This window comes from Aphelocoma coerulescens, chromosome 26 (genome assembly GCF_041296385.1).
Source record: "Aphelocoma coerulescens isolate FSJ_1873_10779 chromosome 26, UR_Acoe_1.0, whole genome shotgun sequence".
Classification (NCBI taxonomy): Eukaryota; Metazoa; Chordata; class Aves; order Passeriformes; family Corvidae; genus Aphelocoma; species Aphelocoma coerulescens.
Window position 1 is genome coordinate 2,217,214 of NC_091039.1, and position 17,402 is coordinate 2,234,615.

The window sequence follows — 17,402 nt, forward strand, 5'->3', positions numbered from 1 at the left end:
CCCCCAGCCCTGCTGGAGGGGACCACAGGCTCTGCAGCACTTGGCTGCCAGCAGCACCGTCACAGTGACCTGGGACGGGGCCTGGGGTGTGCCATGGGCTAGACACACGTGCACTGCACTCCCAATTCCAAAAGCTGTTGTCTCAGCTCCATTTCATGCCCATGAGCAGAGTCAGGGCAGTACCTGGCTCACAAGGGTAGAGATGCTGCCACTGCTGTGATGGGATGCAATGCTGCCTCCCTTTCCACCTCCAAGAAATGAGACCTGAAAGGACATCCTGAAATCACAGCAGTCCCAGGGTTGAACAAAGATTCCCCCAGGGCTCTGGAAGCCCCAAGGGACATGCAGAGCCCCAAGGACTGGCTCCAGAGCTATGCCCCCACAGCACAGCCCTGCAGCACACACAGACCATCACTGCTGCTGCAGCGACCGCAGCAGAAGGTGCTGACTCAGCAGCCAGCCCCACTGGCTCCCTCTGCACCCCATGAGCTCCCGACTGCAGCAAAGCCTTGCAGCATCCCACTCACTCCCACTGTGACCCAAATGGCCCTAGAGAACACCCAGGGATGGTGCTGAGCCACTACCCAGGATACACCATTATCAGGTCAAGTTCTGGGCACACACAGCACAGGGGGAGACACACCAACATGCAGCCACACTGTGGTGGCACTGCTCAGACATGCAGGACATGGCCAGAATAAAACCAGGCCAAACCTGGCTTGCACATCCCGCTCCATGCTCCTCACCACTGCCTGGTTCACGTGCAGGTCTGCATGCAAAGGCACCCACGCTGTGGCTATGCAGACAGAGATGTCCCTGGGGAACCTCCCAGTGGAGTGACTTTGGTGGGGCGATCTCCAGTGTTCAGGAAACAACCCCAGCCTGTATGGGTGGGAAAGCATCACTGGTGGCACTGCACCCCTCCTGGAACTGGCCTCAGGGCAGGGAACATCAAGTGGCCACTGAATGGTAGTGGGTGGGAACCAGAGTTGACTAAGGAAGGGAGCGAATACATTTCAGTGTCAGAGAAACAGCCCAGGACTGGGTGCTATCTCTGCCCATGCCCTGCCCAGGCCCCAAGGACAGGCAGGACAGGGCAGGAGAGCAGCAGCATCCCTTCCATCCCTTTAGTCACCCCAGACATATCCTGGTGGGTGCTCCCTGTGCCAGGTCCCTGCCCTGCTGCAGTGCACAAGGAGAATACGGTGACATTGGGAACAAAAGGGATGTGCTACTGAACAGGGGGCCAAAGCCAGAGCTCTCCAGTCCCTGAAACCAGCAGCAGGTAGAGGGGAGTTGCGAGTGTCATGCCAATGGATGCAGGCACGGCTGGGCGAGGAGCCAGGATGCCAGTACATTTGGCTAACACAGAAATGCTGCTGGGGGCTTGGGTGTCCCCAGCCAATCCCTGCTCAGACCTGACCATCCCACACCCTCTCTGAGCCCGGCCTCAGGTCCCCCACAGCCTCCGTGGCTGGGCTCACCCCAACCTCCACCCAGCTGAATCCACTTGCAGGCAGTCCCCTTGCCCCAGCCGTGCCTCACCTACCTCAGCCCTCGCTCCTTCCAGTCTGCTTCCCTGCAGAACCACAGGGATGCTGGGCTGCATCCCACAGCCCCACACGTCTCCGACGGGGACGTGTCACTGCGTCCTCTGAGCCGTCTCTGACCTACTGCCCTACAAGCTGGGGCGTGCGCCGGCGCGGTGCAGGGGACGCTGCCCCGCGGCCCGGGCTGGGGGCTGCTGGCCCCATCTGCAGCACGCGGCTCCTGCCCGGTGCATTAGCGGCACCGGGAGATGGGGCCTGGGGCGGTGGTGGCTTTCTAGGTCAGAGCCAGCGAGGAGGTTGGATGAGGGGCTGTGCTGGGTGAGGGGCTGTGCTGGGTGAAGGGAGGCTGGATGAGGGGCTGTGCTGGGTGAGGGGCTGTGCTGGGTGAAGGGAGGCTGGATGAGGGGCTGTGCTGGGTGAGGGGCTGTGCTGGGTGAAGGGAGGCTGGATGAGGGGCTGTGCTGGATGAGCGGGGTCTGAATGAGGGGCTTTGCTGGATGAGCGCTCCTGACCAGCTCCTCCTTGTCTCATCTGGCTCTGAGTAGGAGGCAATGCCCCTGCTCTACTGCTCTGGCTCTGCACGCAGGGTGTGCAGGCTCCTAGACAGGGCACCTCAGTGTACCCCAGCACCCAGCCAAAGTCATGCTCTGGGGACAGAGACCCTGCCATGCTGCCCACTCTGGGAGACACCCCCCAAGTCCTGCTGTGGGGCCATTGGGATGAAGCTGTGAAGCTGTGTAGGTCACTACACGGCTCTGTGCCTGCAACGACCCCGGTGAAATGGCTGATCCCCAGTACATGCCCCTGCGGATAAGGGGGTCCTGCGCTGCCCTGGCTCACTCCTGCACCCCTCCATGGGGAGGGTACCCAGCACACAGCACCCAGTCTGTCTCTGGCATGGCATGGCAGAGAACTCCAGGCACATCCAGGGCATCATGCTGAGGACTCTGCACAGGACCAGGGACTGTGGCACCTGGCCATGGCCCAGCTCACCGCAGCACTGAAAGCCTCACCCACACCAGGGGATTGTGGTGCTGCCAGGGCCTCGCAGAGGCTCCACCATGCAGGGATCCATCCCCAAAGCTTGTGCCTTCCTGAAGGAGAAGTAAATCCTGTCCATAGCAGTGCAGGGCTGAGCTGCTGTGGGTCCCTGACCCTGCTCACACTCCTCCTGCTCCATGGTTGATGGAGACAAAGTGTTGCTCCAGTAACCCCTCCTGGCACTGCCTCTGAAGCCAAGGGCACCCTGAGGTTATCCACCTGCATGAGCAGCACCGAAATGAGACAAAGAGGGAGATGGGGAGCAGTGTACTCTTCATCCCCATGGCCAGCCGTGCTGCAACCTCAGCCATCCAGGGCAGTCCAAATCCACCCCACTGCCAATCACACCTCGCAGTCCAGTGGCAGAACGTGGTGACATGGGCACCTCTGGCTGCCAAGCAATAGGTTAAGATCTACAGGAGGGTCCGTGTTGAACCAGCACAAGGCTCCCTCATTCACAAGCAGGGCAGCCCCCAAGGTCACCTCAAGTGTCCATGGGGAGGATGGGTCTGACACCCACAGTGCTGCAGACACTCTCAGCCCACAGCTGAAGCGTGGCAGGAGCAGAAGCCAGCAGATAGCTGATGGTGTGTCCCCTGCAACTGCAACATGTGCCTCCAGGCCATATCTGGGGAGCACTGGCCCCAGGATGGGTGTGAAGCCACAGGCTGTGCTCTATCCTGCACCAAACTGACATGACTACAGCCACCCCAGGAGGGCCAGAGCAGCACTGTCAGGAGGCCAAATACCTCCTCGGGCTCTGGGACAGCTCAAATGCACAAGTTATTTATTTTCTCCTGTGCTGAAACAGGAAACCTCCAACGTGTTCAAACCCTGGACCCTTGCCAGAGTCAGGGGCACCTCAGCAGTGCAGCAGGAGCTGGACACATCTGGCAAGAAAACGTGAGCCCTGGGAGTTCTGGGTTGTGCCCATCTGGCAGGAGATACCCCTGGCCCCATGGGTGGAGGGATGGAGGCCAACAGGGTCCCAGAAGGAGGAATTCTGCTCAGCAGCACACCCTGCTCCATGTGGAGTCATCCATCAGCAATGACACTTCGGTGCCCAGTTCTCACTGGAGTGCTCAGATCTGACCCGGCCTGTCCCACCACGGACCACCGGCAGTCCCACAGGATGTCCCCACAGTGCCAGGGTCACAGGAAGCCACTCAGACCGACTGGTGTAAACTGGAGAGCACTTCTGAAAGCAGCAGCATTCACCCCAGCAGGACTCTGGCTCAGGGCTTCTGTAGCCACAGACTATGCTCTTTTGTCAGCTCCCTGCTCCAGGAACACCCAGATCAAGCTGGACACTTCCCACATGCTGGGAGAGCAGCTCATTCTGGCTCAGGAGCCCATCAGCCCCAAGAACACCCAGCTGGCCCAGCACCACCAGCACTGCATCCCACTCCTGGGATGTGGGGACATGATCCAACCCTAACTAGACTGGCTGTAACCTATGTACCACTCCATCTGCCCCCACTGTGCCAGGGGTTCCCCCACCACCGGCCGAACAGGAGTGGGTGAAACCTCCTGGAGAGCCCCAATCCGGGCACGATTCCCCGCACGGGCACGTACCCCGTGGTGATGTCATCATCCTCTGTCAGCGTCTTCCCCATCAGATCACTGTCACTCATGTACCCCGACTTCAGCTCCACGTCGTCGGTGTCCAGAGCCTCGACCAGCTCCAGGCGGGAGATGTGGCTCAGCTTGCTGGGGCTGCGCATGGGCATGGTGTGCGAGTAGTGCGCCCGCTCCCCGTGCATGTACCAGCTCGGGGTGCCCTCGGAGCGGCAGCTTCCCCCAACCGATGGCGCGTCCCCGGCCTGCAGGCGTGGGCTGGACTGCCCGTAGCGCCAGGACAGCGGCGAGGAGCGGTTGGAGAGGCTGGAGATGCTCCGTGGGTTGGCTTCATCGCTGTCATAGCAGGTCATCTCGAGGGAGCTGCAAGGACAGGCAGTCAGGGGGTTAAGGCAGGGCACAGGGGGCAGTGGAGGTCTGTGCCCTGCCTCACCCCCCCCCCCCCAGAACTGGGTCTGCAAGTGTTCAGATGCCAAAACTGCCCATTCTGAGGCAGCCAGGCAAGGCCAGAGGCTCCCAGGACCTTGGTTGTAGGGATGCCATCTGTCCCGCACTCCATCTCAGCTGGTAAGGGACAGTCCCCTCCTTCCCTGCCTGGTGCCAGCCCAGTGTCCCACAGTCCAGGACCCACCGGGAAATGCACACCATGGTGTTCAGTGATACTCATGTCTCCCCAGGGATGGTGGAATAGGACACGGGGTGTGATGGGGGCTCTGTGCTCAAGTCAACCCACAAAGACAGCACTCCACCACAGCCCCATCCACCCACCTCAGAGCAGGGCCAGGGGTGCCACCAGGACTGGCAGCAAACACACCTGGGAGAGGGGTCAGCACTATTCTAGAGACTGGCCCCAGCCCCAAAATCCAGCTGTGCTGAACTCTACTAAATAGGGCACCTTTAGTGGAAAGCCCAGAAATGCTCCCCTGTGTCTGAGTTGCTTCTGCTCAGCCACTTTCCCCCCAGCACTTCAACACCTTCACCTCAAGATCACACCAGATCCAGGAAAGGACATGTTGGGGTGGTGGCACTGATCCCAGGGAAGCCACGCCAGGGAGTGGAGGCTGTGAGCAAAAGGATGATGAGGGACAGACCCGGGACCAGTCCCTGCAGCAGCACCCCACACTGAACCCCTGCAGACTGAACCCCCACATCTGGGCGGGAAGGATGACCCCAAAGAGAGGGCTGCCCAGCCCCAGGAGCTGCCCACAAGCACAGTGCTCTGCAGCCAGCCCAGAGCCTGCGAGCGCTTCAGGAATGGGCAGTTCCATCACTCCCTGCGCCTCTCGGGGTGTATTTTGGGCAAACAGTGATGCTAAAACTAAATTTAGCCACGAGAAATGATTACTTCTTGGAGCAGCTCCTTGGGAACCCACAGTCCTCGAATTGGCTCCAAACGCTACTATCAGTAAATTATTCCCTAGCTTGGATTAAACGTTCCTGCAGGAGCACCCAAAGCCAAACCCCGGCTGCAGCATTGAATCTAAAACAGGGAACTACATAAAAAAACTTAGGAAGTTTGTTAAAGCGGAACTAAAAGGGGCAGCTAAAAGGGTTTTGTTTTTGTCGGCAGCACAAAGGCTGTTTGAGGATGTGCTGCCGGCAGCTCAGAGCAGATGCCAACGATGTTTCTGAGCAGGAGGAACAGAAGCCTCACCTCAAATCCTGGGTTCTGTTCTGGGCCCCTCATGACAAGGAAGACATTGAGGGGCTGGAGCATGTCCAGAGAAGGGCAACAGAGCTGGGGAAGGGTCTGCAGCACCAGGAGCAACCAAGGGAGCTGTGGGGGGCTCAGCCTGGAGAAAAGAAGGCTCAGGGGGGACCTTGTGGCTCTGCACAAGTCCCTGACAGGAGGGGGCAGCCGGGGGGAGTTGGGCTCTGCTGCCAGGGAACAGGGACAGGATGAGAGGGAACGGCCTCAGGCTGTGCCAGGGGAGTTTTAGGTTGGATATGGGGGAAAATTTCTTCCCTGAAAGGGTGGTCAGGCCCTGGCACAGCTGCCCAGTGAAGTGGTGGAGTCACCATCCCTGGAAGCGTTTAAAAAACATGTGGATGTGGCACTTGGGAACATGGTGTAGGGGTGAACATGGCAGTGCTGTGGAAATGGTTGGACTTTGTGATCTTAGAGGCTCTCTTCAAGTGTCCTCCAAGTGTCCACTGAGTCTCCTCAGCGACTCTGTGATTCCATGATTCTCTAAGCTACAAGGAAGTTCATGCAGCCCTGCTGGCAGGAGTATGGTGACATCTTTCAGGAATAACATTGTGCCCTAGCAAGGGAACAGCAAAGACTGAGCCCTCAGCCACTGGATGGAAGAACTCAGTGAGGATAACAAGAGAGATTTGAGAAATAGTTTGTGGAAGGAATAAAGAGAGAGCCCAAAGCAGCTACAGGACACCAGTGATGCAGGCACATCCAGAGGACTTGCAGATGACATCTGTATTGGACAGACTTGTAGGAAGTGTTCCCAGGAGCAGAATGAGTGGGTACGTGTGTAATTACAATGTACCAGGGAAGAGCTGACACAGCTTTGGGAAAGGAAAATCTGGCTCACAGCCGCAGAGGAGCTCCTGGAGGGATGCAGGGAGCTGCCGAGGCTGCTGTGGGCTACTGGAATAAAAAAAGCTTCCAAATAAATTCAGCTGCCATGGGATAAGAGGGAAGATCTTCACATATTCAAGTCCCGCTGAAAGGGACAGAGTGCAGGGGTAGGGATCCCTGGGCTATCCATAGCCATTTTTCTCCATGGCAGGAATGCAGCTGAGGCATCCACCATGTGATGTACTCAGAGCTCATCAAGGAAAGGAAGTGATAGTGAAGAGTCAAATCCCACCAGCAATGCTAATTTAATCACCCTTAATGTCCTCGCCCTATTTTCCTAAGACCTGAGCTGACGAGGATTTCTGAAGGAGCTCAGCGCTGAGGTGAGGAGGGGGGTGGAGTTTGACAGCGATTAAAGTGGAGCTGAACACAACGCAGCCCTGCCTCGGCATGAGGAGTGCTGGGCTCTGACCCAGCCCCTGCACTGAGCAAAGGGATGGCAGAGCTGTAATGGATAACTTCAGGAAACGGCCAGCTCAGAAAATATTGTTGTGGCCCCATGCAAATCCCACTGCCACATGTGGCTCTCTGCTGCTCCTGGCTCGGAAAACATCCAGGAAGCACAGCAAGGGCGAGCAAGGTCTAGAGATTTCAGGTGATGAAGAGGGAGATCAAGGGGCTGCTTCATCCTGGGCAAGGCTGATTGAGGGGTGACACAGAAGGTTTGTAATGGTGTGTGGTGGGTGAAAGGTGGGAGGAAGCTGCTGCTTTTTGTCCCTTCCAAGACAAAAAACAGGATCGAGGGTAGACCACGAGGTGGCAACACACTCCAGGAAAAGGATGTTCCCACATCCCCGCTTTCCCAACCGGCTGACACCCACACAACCTTGCAAATCCAGAGTGAAGCAGGAACCTGGGAGATCTCAAGTGAGTGACCCAGGGGAACACAGGCAGTCCCAGACGTGTGTCAGAGCGCTGTGCTCTGGTTCTCCACCCACTGCTCACCCTGTCCCCATCCCCACCAAATCCTCGCTCCAATCTGGGCAGGGCACCCCAGGGTACCCCCACCTCTGCTCCTGGGCTCTGGCTGAGAGTTCCTCCATCATCACCCTACACACAGCAGAAAAACTAAGTCACGGATAGGGATGGAGCCTCTGGTGCAAAGTGGGGTGGGTACAGGAGATACCTTCACCTCCGGTGGTCCATACAGGGTCGCCTGACCACTGGGAACAGACCTCATCCCCTCTCTCTGCTCTGCCAGCTCCCCTCACTGCCACCACTCCCCAACTCCCACTGTTCCACAGCACTTTCAGGGACAGGACTCTGCTGCAGCACCACACGACACCCCATGGATTTGGGGGCTTCTCTCCAAGCCTCCATGCACAGGGTCCCCAGGGCATGGAGCACTGCTGATTCCCTCCCACCCACATGGCCCTCACCAGGAGCAGAGCCGCTCCCCATCCACCCCAGGAAGGACACTGACTGTGGGGAAGGAGTGGGGAGGGTCCAGTGCCAGGGCCTCACCTGTGAGACACCTGAGAGCCCCTTAGGCTGGACATGGTCTCCTCCAGGTTCTGACGTAGGTCCAGCACATTCTGCACTGTCCTCTTCCTCTGGGACTCGGGGTCTGTGGAGAGACAAGGTGATGGTTTTAAAGGGACAGACGGACAGATGGACGGACGGACGGACGGATGGATGGATGAATGGATGGCTGGCTGGAGCATCCCCCTGCCCATGGCCATGACCAACAGCCCTGGCTCTGCCCACCAGGAATGAGCAGGGCAAGGCTGGCACCAGGCTGGATCTGCACCACCCTGAAATGCCACTCCCAAGCATGCAGTTGGGATGGGGATGTCTAGTCCAGAAAGGATGAGCTGGCAGAGACTGAGTGGGGCCATAGGACCCACGCAGGTGACAGGAGCAGCAGTTCTGGAAGAATGTCCCCAAACCTGCCCCTGCATCCCCCAGGCCCCAGGGGTGCTCCAGCCTGGGAACATGGGTGCTGGAGCAGCATCACTTGGTGTGCAGCCAGTGGGACCAAGATGATGTTAGGGAGTGGAGGACACTGAGCCCCACTCATGAAGGAGTGGCTGCTTCTGTGCAGGGCTGGAGCAGCCAGAGGGACTGAGCCCCCACAGGTACAGCCCAGAGCTGAGTACCCCCGAGCTCCGTCTGCTTTGGGGCTTCACCAGGTGTGTACACCCATGGCATGGGTGTGTACACACACACAGAGCCACGCACCCCCCAAAATGCACATGTGCATGTGCATCTGCCGATATCACAACCACTTGTGCACATACCTGCAGGCACATCCACAAACGTGTACATGCACCTGCACACAGAGGCATGGGCACACCCCGCAGAGACACCTGCACAGATGTGTAAGAACACAGACACCTGCACAGAGGAGGGGGGTTATCCTGGCATAACCCCAGCAGTGCTGTGGGCTCGAGGCCATGGCTCCAGCCCCGTGTCCCCGTCCCGCTTGTGTACACTCCGGGCACTAACATCCGTGCCACAGCGGCTTTGATCCCTGATTTCAGGCCTTTCAGCTGCAGCCTGCCATGGATCTGCAGTGACAGCAGGCGTCAGAGACATGGCATGTGGCTCCTCCTAATGTAACGTGGCAACCAGTGCTTCAGGATTTGCAACGGCACCAGCACCGTGTGAACTGCAGGGACACAGGGATGGGGGACACTGACAGCACACACCCCAGCTGCAGGGACATGGGGATGGGGGACGCTGCCAGCACACACCCCAGCAGCTCCCCACAAAGGCACAGCCACACGCCAGTGCTCAAGCAAGGCTCGTGTCCCTTGTCCCCATCGCACTCTGGCCAAGCCAGAGGCGGCACCCATGGGTGATGCTGCCCCCCAGGCTCCCCTCGCCCACCTGCCCGGGTAGGAGCACCTCAGACCAGTGAAGCGGCACCGATTTACGCATGAGCCTGGAAGGGGGTGACAAGCAGCAACAGCCCCGATGAGACGGGTTCAATCAAGCAGGTTAAAGTCAGTTGTAGATGAGGCAAAAGGGCTGGTGAGCCCACAGGGCACCCAATGTGGCCAGCCACATCAGAGCATAAGGACACCCATCCCTGCATGTGTCCAATCACCCCAGTCCAGCTCCCAGAACCTGGCTCATCAGGACACAAGTCATTATTAACTCATTATTAAATCTCCACTGTGGAGATTGGAAGAATTAATCAAAGGCACAGAAGCTCCAAGTGGTCCCCAGAGCCACAGGATGGGGATGCACAGGCAGTACAGGAGAGGGATGGAGCTGAGGCGGCTACATACATGGAAGGGGGCAGTGGAGGTTCAAGAGGCCCTCAGTGCTGAAGGGTGGCACCCACCTTGCTCTGCAGTCAGGGACATGGGGACACTGTGCCCATTTGGTGGGGCAGGGAGAAAGGGTCATGCTGGCACCTCAAAGCTGCCAGGTCCTGCCCTCAAGTTGCCTGCAAAGATGGATTTTCAGGCTTGAAATGGCAGGGCAGGAACCTGTGGCCAAGTCCCCAGCTGTCACACTGCAGTGTGTAGGGCAATGGGAGCTTTGGGTTCCCTGAACTTCAGGGAAGAGCAATACAACACCCACCAGTGTCCCCAGGTGGGTCTCCATTTAGGGAAGGACTCGGCACCCTCAGCTCCTTCACCTTGGCCTCATTCACTGAGTGCTGTCACCCAGACCCAGCTCCTGCAGCCGGAGGGGGTGGCACGCACACCCCGGCAGTGCCACGTCCCCGTGTGCTGAGACAGGACAGGGTGGGATGGGATGAAGAGCCACTGTTGTCCCCTGGCGCCGGCAGTGTCTCCCACCCCTGCCAGCTCGGCAGTGTGCTCCTCCCGGGCATGGCTCCCTCCCAAAACCCCTACTGCCTCCCCCCCATGGCCACCCGCAGCCATTCCCCTGGGCACAGAGCCAGCGCCGGGGCCTGGCGCTGCCTCCTCCCTGGTGCCACTGCCAGCGGGGCTGCTACAGCCACCCCCATCCAAGGAGCAGCGGGGCGAGCCCGCACTGTGTCCCCAGCTGCCCTGACTGAGGGGCCGGCACAGGGGTACCACCTCCCCTGCACTGCTCTGCTGCTGGGGTACCAGTGGTGAGAAGCAGCATCCCAGGGCCCAGGGATAGGAGTTTCAGGGCAATGGCACTGACCCACATCCCCAGCTTCATCCACTGCACCACTGGCCATCCATGCCTGGATGACATCACCCCAGTTTTTGGGTGACAGTCCAGGTCACTCTGGACTCCAGGAAAAGCAGCAACTCTCACCCAGGAAAGGGCCTGGAATTGGGACTGGAAGAGTTGCTCACCTACCTCTGGCACACATCCTGCTGCTAGCACTGAAGTGCCACCATCTGCCCCCACAGTGCTGTCCAGGTGGTGACACCGGGAGGGACTCCCACAGTCTGTTCCCCAGGGGCAGCGAGGGGCCAGGGGCTGGCTCAGAGCTCACCGAGTCACCGCATGCCAGAGCTGAGTCGAAACCGGAGCCACTGGGAGAGGCTGAAGTGTGGGAACAGCAGGAGAGCGCTGGATTCCTCCCCACATCGATTTAGTAAGCTTGTGCAGCCAGATGTTTCCAGCTGCTGGAGCATGGAGCAGCAGAGAAGGCTCAGCCCATGCCGTGGTGGGGTCAGTCGGACAGCTGGCCTAGGCCAGGCTCCTTTTCCCGGCAGCTATGGCTGGGATGTGTTCCACAGCATTCCCCACTCCACTGGAGCTGCAGGCTCAGGGACTGATGTCTCCCTGCCCCAGCTCCAGGCTGGCCTGCAGCCCCTCAGCAGATGCTGCTGCTCTCACAGGCTCCGTCCATCCTGCTGTTACAGAGGGAAGGGGGTGCTGGCTCTGGCCCTTTGCCCCCCATTCTGACCATGCACAGGGCAGCTCTGAGATGCAGCCACTGTCCCCAGGCCCTGCACTGGGAGGTCACCAGGCCCCATTGCTCAAGTCACCTGTCCCTGTGCCAGGCTGGGTCTCATTTGCCCATACTCTCTGCTGTGCTTGAGCAGCTCTCACTCAACACTCCTTTCTCAACTGAGCCCTTTCAGTGCTCTCTTCAACATCAGCAAATATGATACAGCTCCACTTGGCACACAAGGAAACTGAGGCAGGAAGCCTCAGCCCACCCCTAAACACCCTCTTGCTTGCAGCACTCCCTGGCACGACCTCCAGTGCCAACCACAACATTACACACACCCAGCACCCTGGCACTGAGGGTGCCCGGCCCTGACCCACACAGTGCCCACTGCCCCCACCTCCTGCCTGGCCAAGCTGGGACAGCAGCAGGTACCATCACCATGAGAAGGAGCATCTGCAAGGTGGGATGCAGGGCCAGCGGCAGCCAAAGGAAGAAGAAGAGGAGGAGGAGGAGGAAGCAGAGAGCTGTGCTGGAATGGGTGGCTCAAGGCACAGCACTGTTTGCTGCCAGTCTCACTGTGACAGGCAGCACAGAACCATGGCTGGACAAGGCTGGACAAGGCTCCAGGTTGTGCTCATGTCCAGCTCTCACCGCCACCTCCCAGAGCAAGCGGCAGCAGTTCCTTTGTCTGCACGTTGGGGTGCAGCCGTGGCCCCGCAGCTGGGTGCTGCCGACGTGGCCAAGTACGTCAAGGAATGAGGAAATAATCAACTCCAAATGGCTCTGACAGTTCATTTCAAAGAAGCATGTGGCCACCAGCTCCCGCTGGGGCCAGGCAGGGCTGCATCCGTGGGACACGTGTGCCCCATGTGCCTCGGCACAGAAACTTGCATGTGTGTGTGTGTGTATGTGTTTGCATCATTCGTGTGGGGGCCACATGGCAGCAAAAGCCTGCAGAAAGGTGCATGTGTATCACCTATGCCTGTGACCTCGCACATGTGCCCACGTGTCCATACTCAGGCAGCAGGACCACGGGACATGATACCAACCCTTGGCACAAGGGTGCCAAGCTTGCATGGGTGAACCGTCGGCACCTGTCTTCACTCAGCACTCACACTTGTGTTTTCTTGCCCCCCAAGACCCAACTGGTCTCATTTCAGAGGATCCAACTGGGAAAGGACTCCTGTTGACCCAGTAAAGATTTCAACAGCAAGCAGGAATTCACCGGGAAAGGCTGCATGGTGTTCCTGAGTCATTCCAGTGGGCCCCTATTACACAGTAGCTGTAACGAATTTCCCCAGGCTGGAAAACATTTTAAACTGCTTGCTCAATTCCTTCCAGTGCATTGAAAAATCCACAAATAAACTCTGCAATAAAACCCATTCTCATGGGGCTGTGAGCCTCCTCCAGCCCTGCTGCACTCCCCGGCTCCACGAACCCTCGAGCAGACTCACACTGTTCCCTCCATCTGCCCCAGCCCCTGCTCCTAGTCCTGTTTATGAATGAATCAGCACAGGCAGTGTTTTGTTGGTATTTTTCTTGAAAACCCTCCACTCTGGCACTCAGAGACTACCTGAGGGGAAATCCAACAGCCCGAGCCTGGTGTGAACCTCACTGAGCCCTGCGGGTTCTGCACTCACAGCCCACAGCCTGCAACTCTATCACCGGCATTGTGGTACGCCAACAGCAGAGTCTTCCTGAATGGAGGAAATGACTTTATCTTGCATTATTACATCCAGCTCTGATTCCCACTCCTGGACAGCTGAGCAGCGGGATGGTCTCAACCTCCAGTCCTTCTCTTTAGAGCTTAACTGTCTTTCTCCCCGCAACATCTCCCAAACAGGCAGAACGAGCAGTGGAGATGGCTAACAGGGCTCTGGTGGGTAACTGCCAAGTCTGCAGTGTTGGCCTTGTCTTCTAGCTCAGCCCTGCAATCCCTGCATGCTCCCACCAAGGAGGTACCAGTAGCCCCAAATCACCCCTCTCTCTCAGGAGATGTCCCAGGGCACCCAGGCTGGGCAGAGCATGTCTTCCACACTTGCTCATGCCCTGGGAAAGCATCACGCTCTTTCCTGCAAACCTGTTGCCCCACCCAGAAGGCAGCAGGTTCATTAGCACTCCTGGTTTAATTGCTTTCATGGGTGTGAGCAAAGAGCTGGCTGCCAGCCCTGCATCATCTGCAGCAGTGTCAGGAGAGGGTCCTGCTCCCCGAGGGGCAGGGACAGGGCCACCCAGGTAATGGGGTACCAGGGTATCTGGACAGCTGACCGGTGCTCTGCTGACCCTCAGGCAGATGGATGGGGAAAGCCTGGCCACCATTCCCTGGATGACAGCAGCAGCCCCTCAGCTGGAGGTGCTATTCCCCATGGACATGGAAGCATAGCCTCCTGCCATCGGGGATGGGGATGTGCAGGGGGAAGCTGCAGATACCTGAGGTCCCCACCCGTGACTCCACCAAAGCAGGCTGGCCTCTGCACATGCTGCTGCCCTGCACGGAGCCCTGCAAGGCTGTGGAAGGAGGCTGGACACAGCCCAGCAGGTGGCTCTTCTCATAGCCTTGGCTGAGAGAAGAGAGGCCAGCAGCAAGTCTTGGGGGAGGCAATGGAGTTACAGTGGGCAGCACTGTGGGGATAGCATGTGTCCTGCAGAGCCCAAGCCCCACAAGGAGCACCAGCCCCTGCAGAGCCAGAGGCAGAGAGGTGACAGGACCCCGCTTTGGCACGGCCACCCCACATATCATACCTTGGTGGACCCTTCTTCAAAATGACATGGCTCTGGGGGAGGCTCCAAGGGTGGCTGCAGAGGGGAGGAAGTGAATTCCCTGCCTGCACTCACTGCCTCTATCACTGCACTCCCACCACTGCAGTCATCATCACCCCACCATCCCCATCTCACCCCCACCATCCCCATCACCCCACCATCCCCATCTCACCCCACCATCCCCATCTCACCCCACCATCCCCATCTCACCACACCATCCCCATATCTCACCACACCATCTCCATCACCCCACCATCCCCATCTCACCACACCATCCCCATCTCACCCCACCATCCCCATATCTCACCACACCATCTCCATCACCACACCATCCCCACCTCACCACACCATCCCCATCACTACCACCATTCCCACCACTGCCACCAGTGCAGGTTGGGGCAGCCCCACGCTGTGGGAGGGGGCCACCATCTCCCCTCTGGCAGGTGAGAGCAGACAATAAGCAGCCGTGAAGCAGTGACAGGCTGGGACTTGAGCCGAATCAGCACTTCAGGGGCGATCGTGGCTGCTAAGCCTTGCGAATCACTGCTTGTAACAAGGGCAGGGCTGAGAGACCTGGAGTCTGGACCCCGTCTGGCTCCAGTGAGCCAAGCTTTTAAAAGGGATTCAGACTTTCTCAGGCTAGAGCAGCCATAAATCTACTTAATTGGGTCTCTCCCATACACAAGTTTCCAAGTGAACCCGCTGGAGAGATCCAGACTGGGCCTCCAGCCCATTTGTGGGTTATTCTTTCAATGGATGCTGCACTTGGCCCCAAACCACCCCACCTGCACATCCAAACCACAGTTCCTTTTCCAGCTCCAGAGCTTCTAGCTGCTCCATGTCCATGCATCTCACCTCTGTGCTGCCCTCTGTTCCCCTGTGCTGATGAGCCAGGGGAGACCAAAATCCCCTGTGTTGGGACAGACCCTGCTCCTGCACAAGGCACTGCACATCCCAGAGCCACCCCTGCCTCCAAAGCTACTCCTGAAAGCATCACAGGAGCTGGGAGCATCCCAACACCCACTATGGTCTCCAAAATAACCCATGGAAACAACTGTGCAGCTTGGGAAGGAGGGGGTGGTAGGTGAACAGGCCAAATCCATGCTCCAAGGGGTGCCCCGAGCCTCTGGATACTGGTACACACAGTGGCAGTCACACATGGTGACTAACTCCCTGCTGACAGCCCCAAGGCCTTGGGCACACGGAGACAGTGTCACCAGTGGTCACTGCACCTGGGATCTGTGCTAAGCTGACAGAGGAGGGTCAGACTGGTCACGCAGCACTCCATGCCTCAGTCTGCCCCAGAGCCTGCCATTCTCCCCATGGTTCTGCATTACCAAGGTGTGCCAGTGCCATGCTGGCCCCCAACACGGCACAGCTGTGTCCAGCCTGGTTTCAGCACCCCAAACGCCCCACACAGAACACCTTTCCTACAGCCACCAGCAGACAGCCAGGGTGATGCTACAGACCCTGCGCAAAAAAAGCCAAAAAGTGGGGAAGAAACGGAAAAAAGCCCTAATTCCCCAGGGTCAGGCAGAACAGCGCAGCCAGGCCCCAGCACAGAGGCCCTGGAGCAGCCGGCAGCAGCGGGTTCACACTCCCCACGCATCACCAGACGCAGGTTGGACATTGTGGAAATTCAAAATTCCAGATGGCTCTTTTTGGGTGGTTTTTTGTTGGTTTTTTTTTTTTTTTTTTTTTTGCCTTGCCTCATTTCCAAGGCAACAAGACTCCCTGTCATCTGCCAGTTGCCATAGAGATTTCACCTGATTCTGCTTCAGCGGAAGAGAAAGCTGGGCTCCTCGCTGCTGCCGAGGAGCCACGAGCCGCGACCGCCTTCAAACTTACTGGGAAGAGCAGAGATAAATGGGGCTTTATATGAGGAAGGCAATGGGCTGATTCAGAGGATCAAAGGAAGGAACTGCGGGTTTCTATAGCACAAATCAGCCCTTCACTTAACTGCTTCGGTGCCCTCCAGATGTGCCCCGCACCTGGGGACGTCGCCAGCTCTCACTCCAAGCTTTGACTGGTGGAGGAGGGGGGATGTGGGTGCATGGGGAACCCTGCACCCACTGCTGACAGCATATCAAGGACCAATCTGGCTTCCCTGCAGGGAAGGGAGGGCACAGGACCAGTGCAGGTCACAGCCATGTCCTAACCCCATAATGACCCTCCCTCACTGTATACAGCCCTTCTCCAAAGGCCCTGTGATCCAGAGAGTTGAGGGGAGGACGGGGCAAATGCAGGAGCAGCTAGGGAGAAGGAGATGCCCATGGGCTGTGCCCAGCATGGCTTGGCTGTCACGGACACGGGGGTCAAGCACCCCAGGCCCCCAGGGCAGCCACATGCAGGAAGCCACAGGGCACAGGCACCAACGCCATCCCAACAGCTCCACCACTGCCAGGGATCATCCATGGAGATGGTGTGGATGTGTCCACACCCCAAGCCCAGGTGCAGCACATGATTCAGTCATTCCTCCTTCACCCCAGGCCCCTGTGACAGTAGCCCTTGGACTCCCAGTCCAAGATTCCCCAAATCAGTAGATCTGATGTCCCCTCCCTGGGGCTCCCTATTGTTGATGATATTGAATCCCTTGGGCATGGGAGAAGGTCCCAGGCAGTGGCAGGGTGCTCACGGGTGGCACTCACCCCTGGGTACAAGAGACCAAGGTGCCCACACCCATCCCTCCCCACTGCTCCCCACTGGGTGCCCAGGCCTGGCTGAAAGGGCATTTATCAGTCCCCAGAGCCTCTCCCCTCCCCAGCCCACATCCCTGCACTGGGCCAGCGGAGAAGGGCCCAGCCGGGCAGCTCTTGGCTCGAGTTGGCTCTGTTTTGCAGGAGAACAGTCATTAGCAGAGCCAAATTCCCCACTCCCAGCCAGAATACGGCCATGCTTGGGGAAGCTTTATATTCACAGAGACAAACAACTCACATTTGCTTTTTAACTGTTGGAATTGCACCCACTGGGACGGAGTGAACAGGGAGCCTTTTGTCCCCCTCGCCTTGTGACTGAGAGCTTTGTGCAGAGCAATGCGTTGCAAACACAATTCTCCCCGGCCTCAGCTGGGCTCTGGTAG

The 17,402-nt window shown here is 58.3% G+C and overlaps 1 protein-coding gene across 1 annotated transcript in view; it reads right to left on the reverse strand.

Moving 5' to 3' along the window:
* The window catches only part of NAV1 (neuron navigator 1), a 61,024-nt gene that overhangs the window by 22,052 nt on the left and 21,570 nt on the right, over positions 1 to 17,402 (reverse strand). The window contains exons 4-5 of the mRNA XM_068995877.1: positions 8,230 to 8,332; positions 4,167 to 4,532 (exon numbers count right to left, since the gene is read on the reverse strand). Of these exons, the coding sequence (XP_068851978.1) occupies positions 4,167 to 4,532; positions 8,230 to 8,332 (469 nt within the window). The remainder of the gene's footprint in view (positions 1 to 4,166; positions 4,533 to 8,229; positions 8,333 to 17,402) is intronic.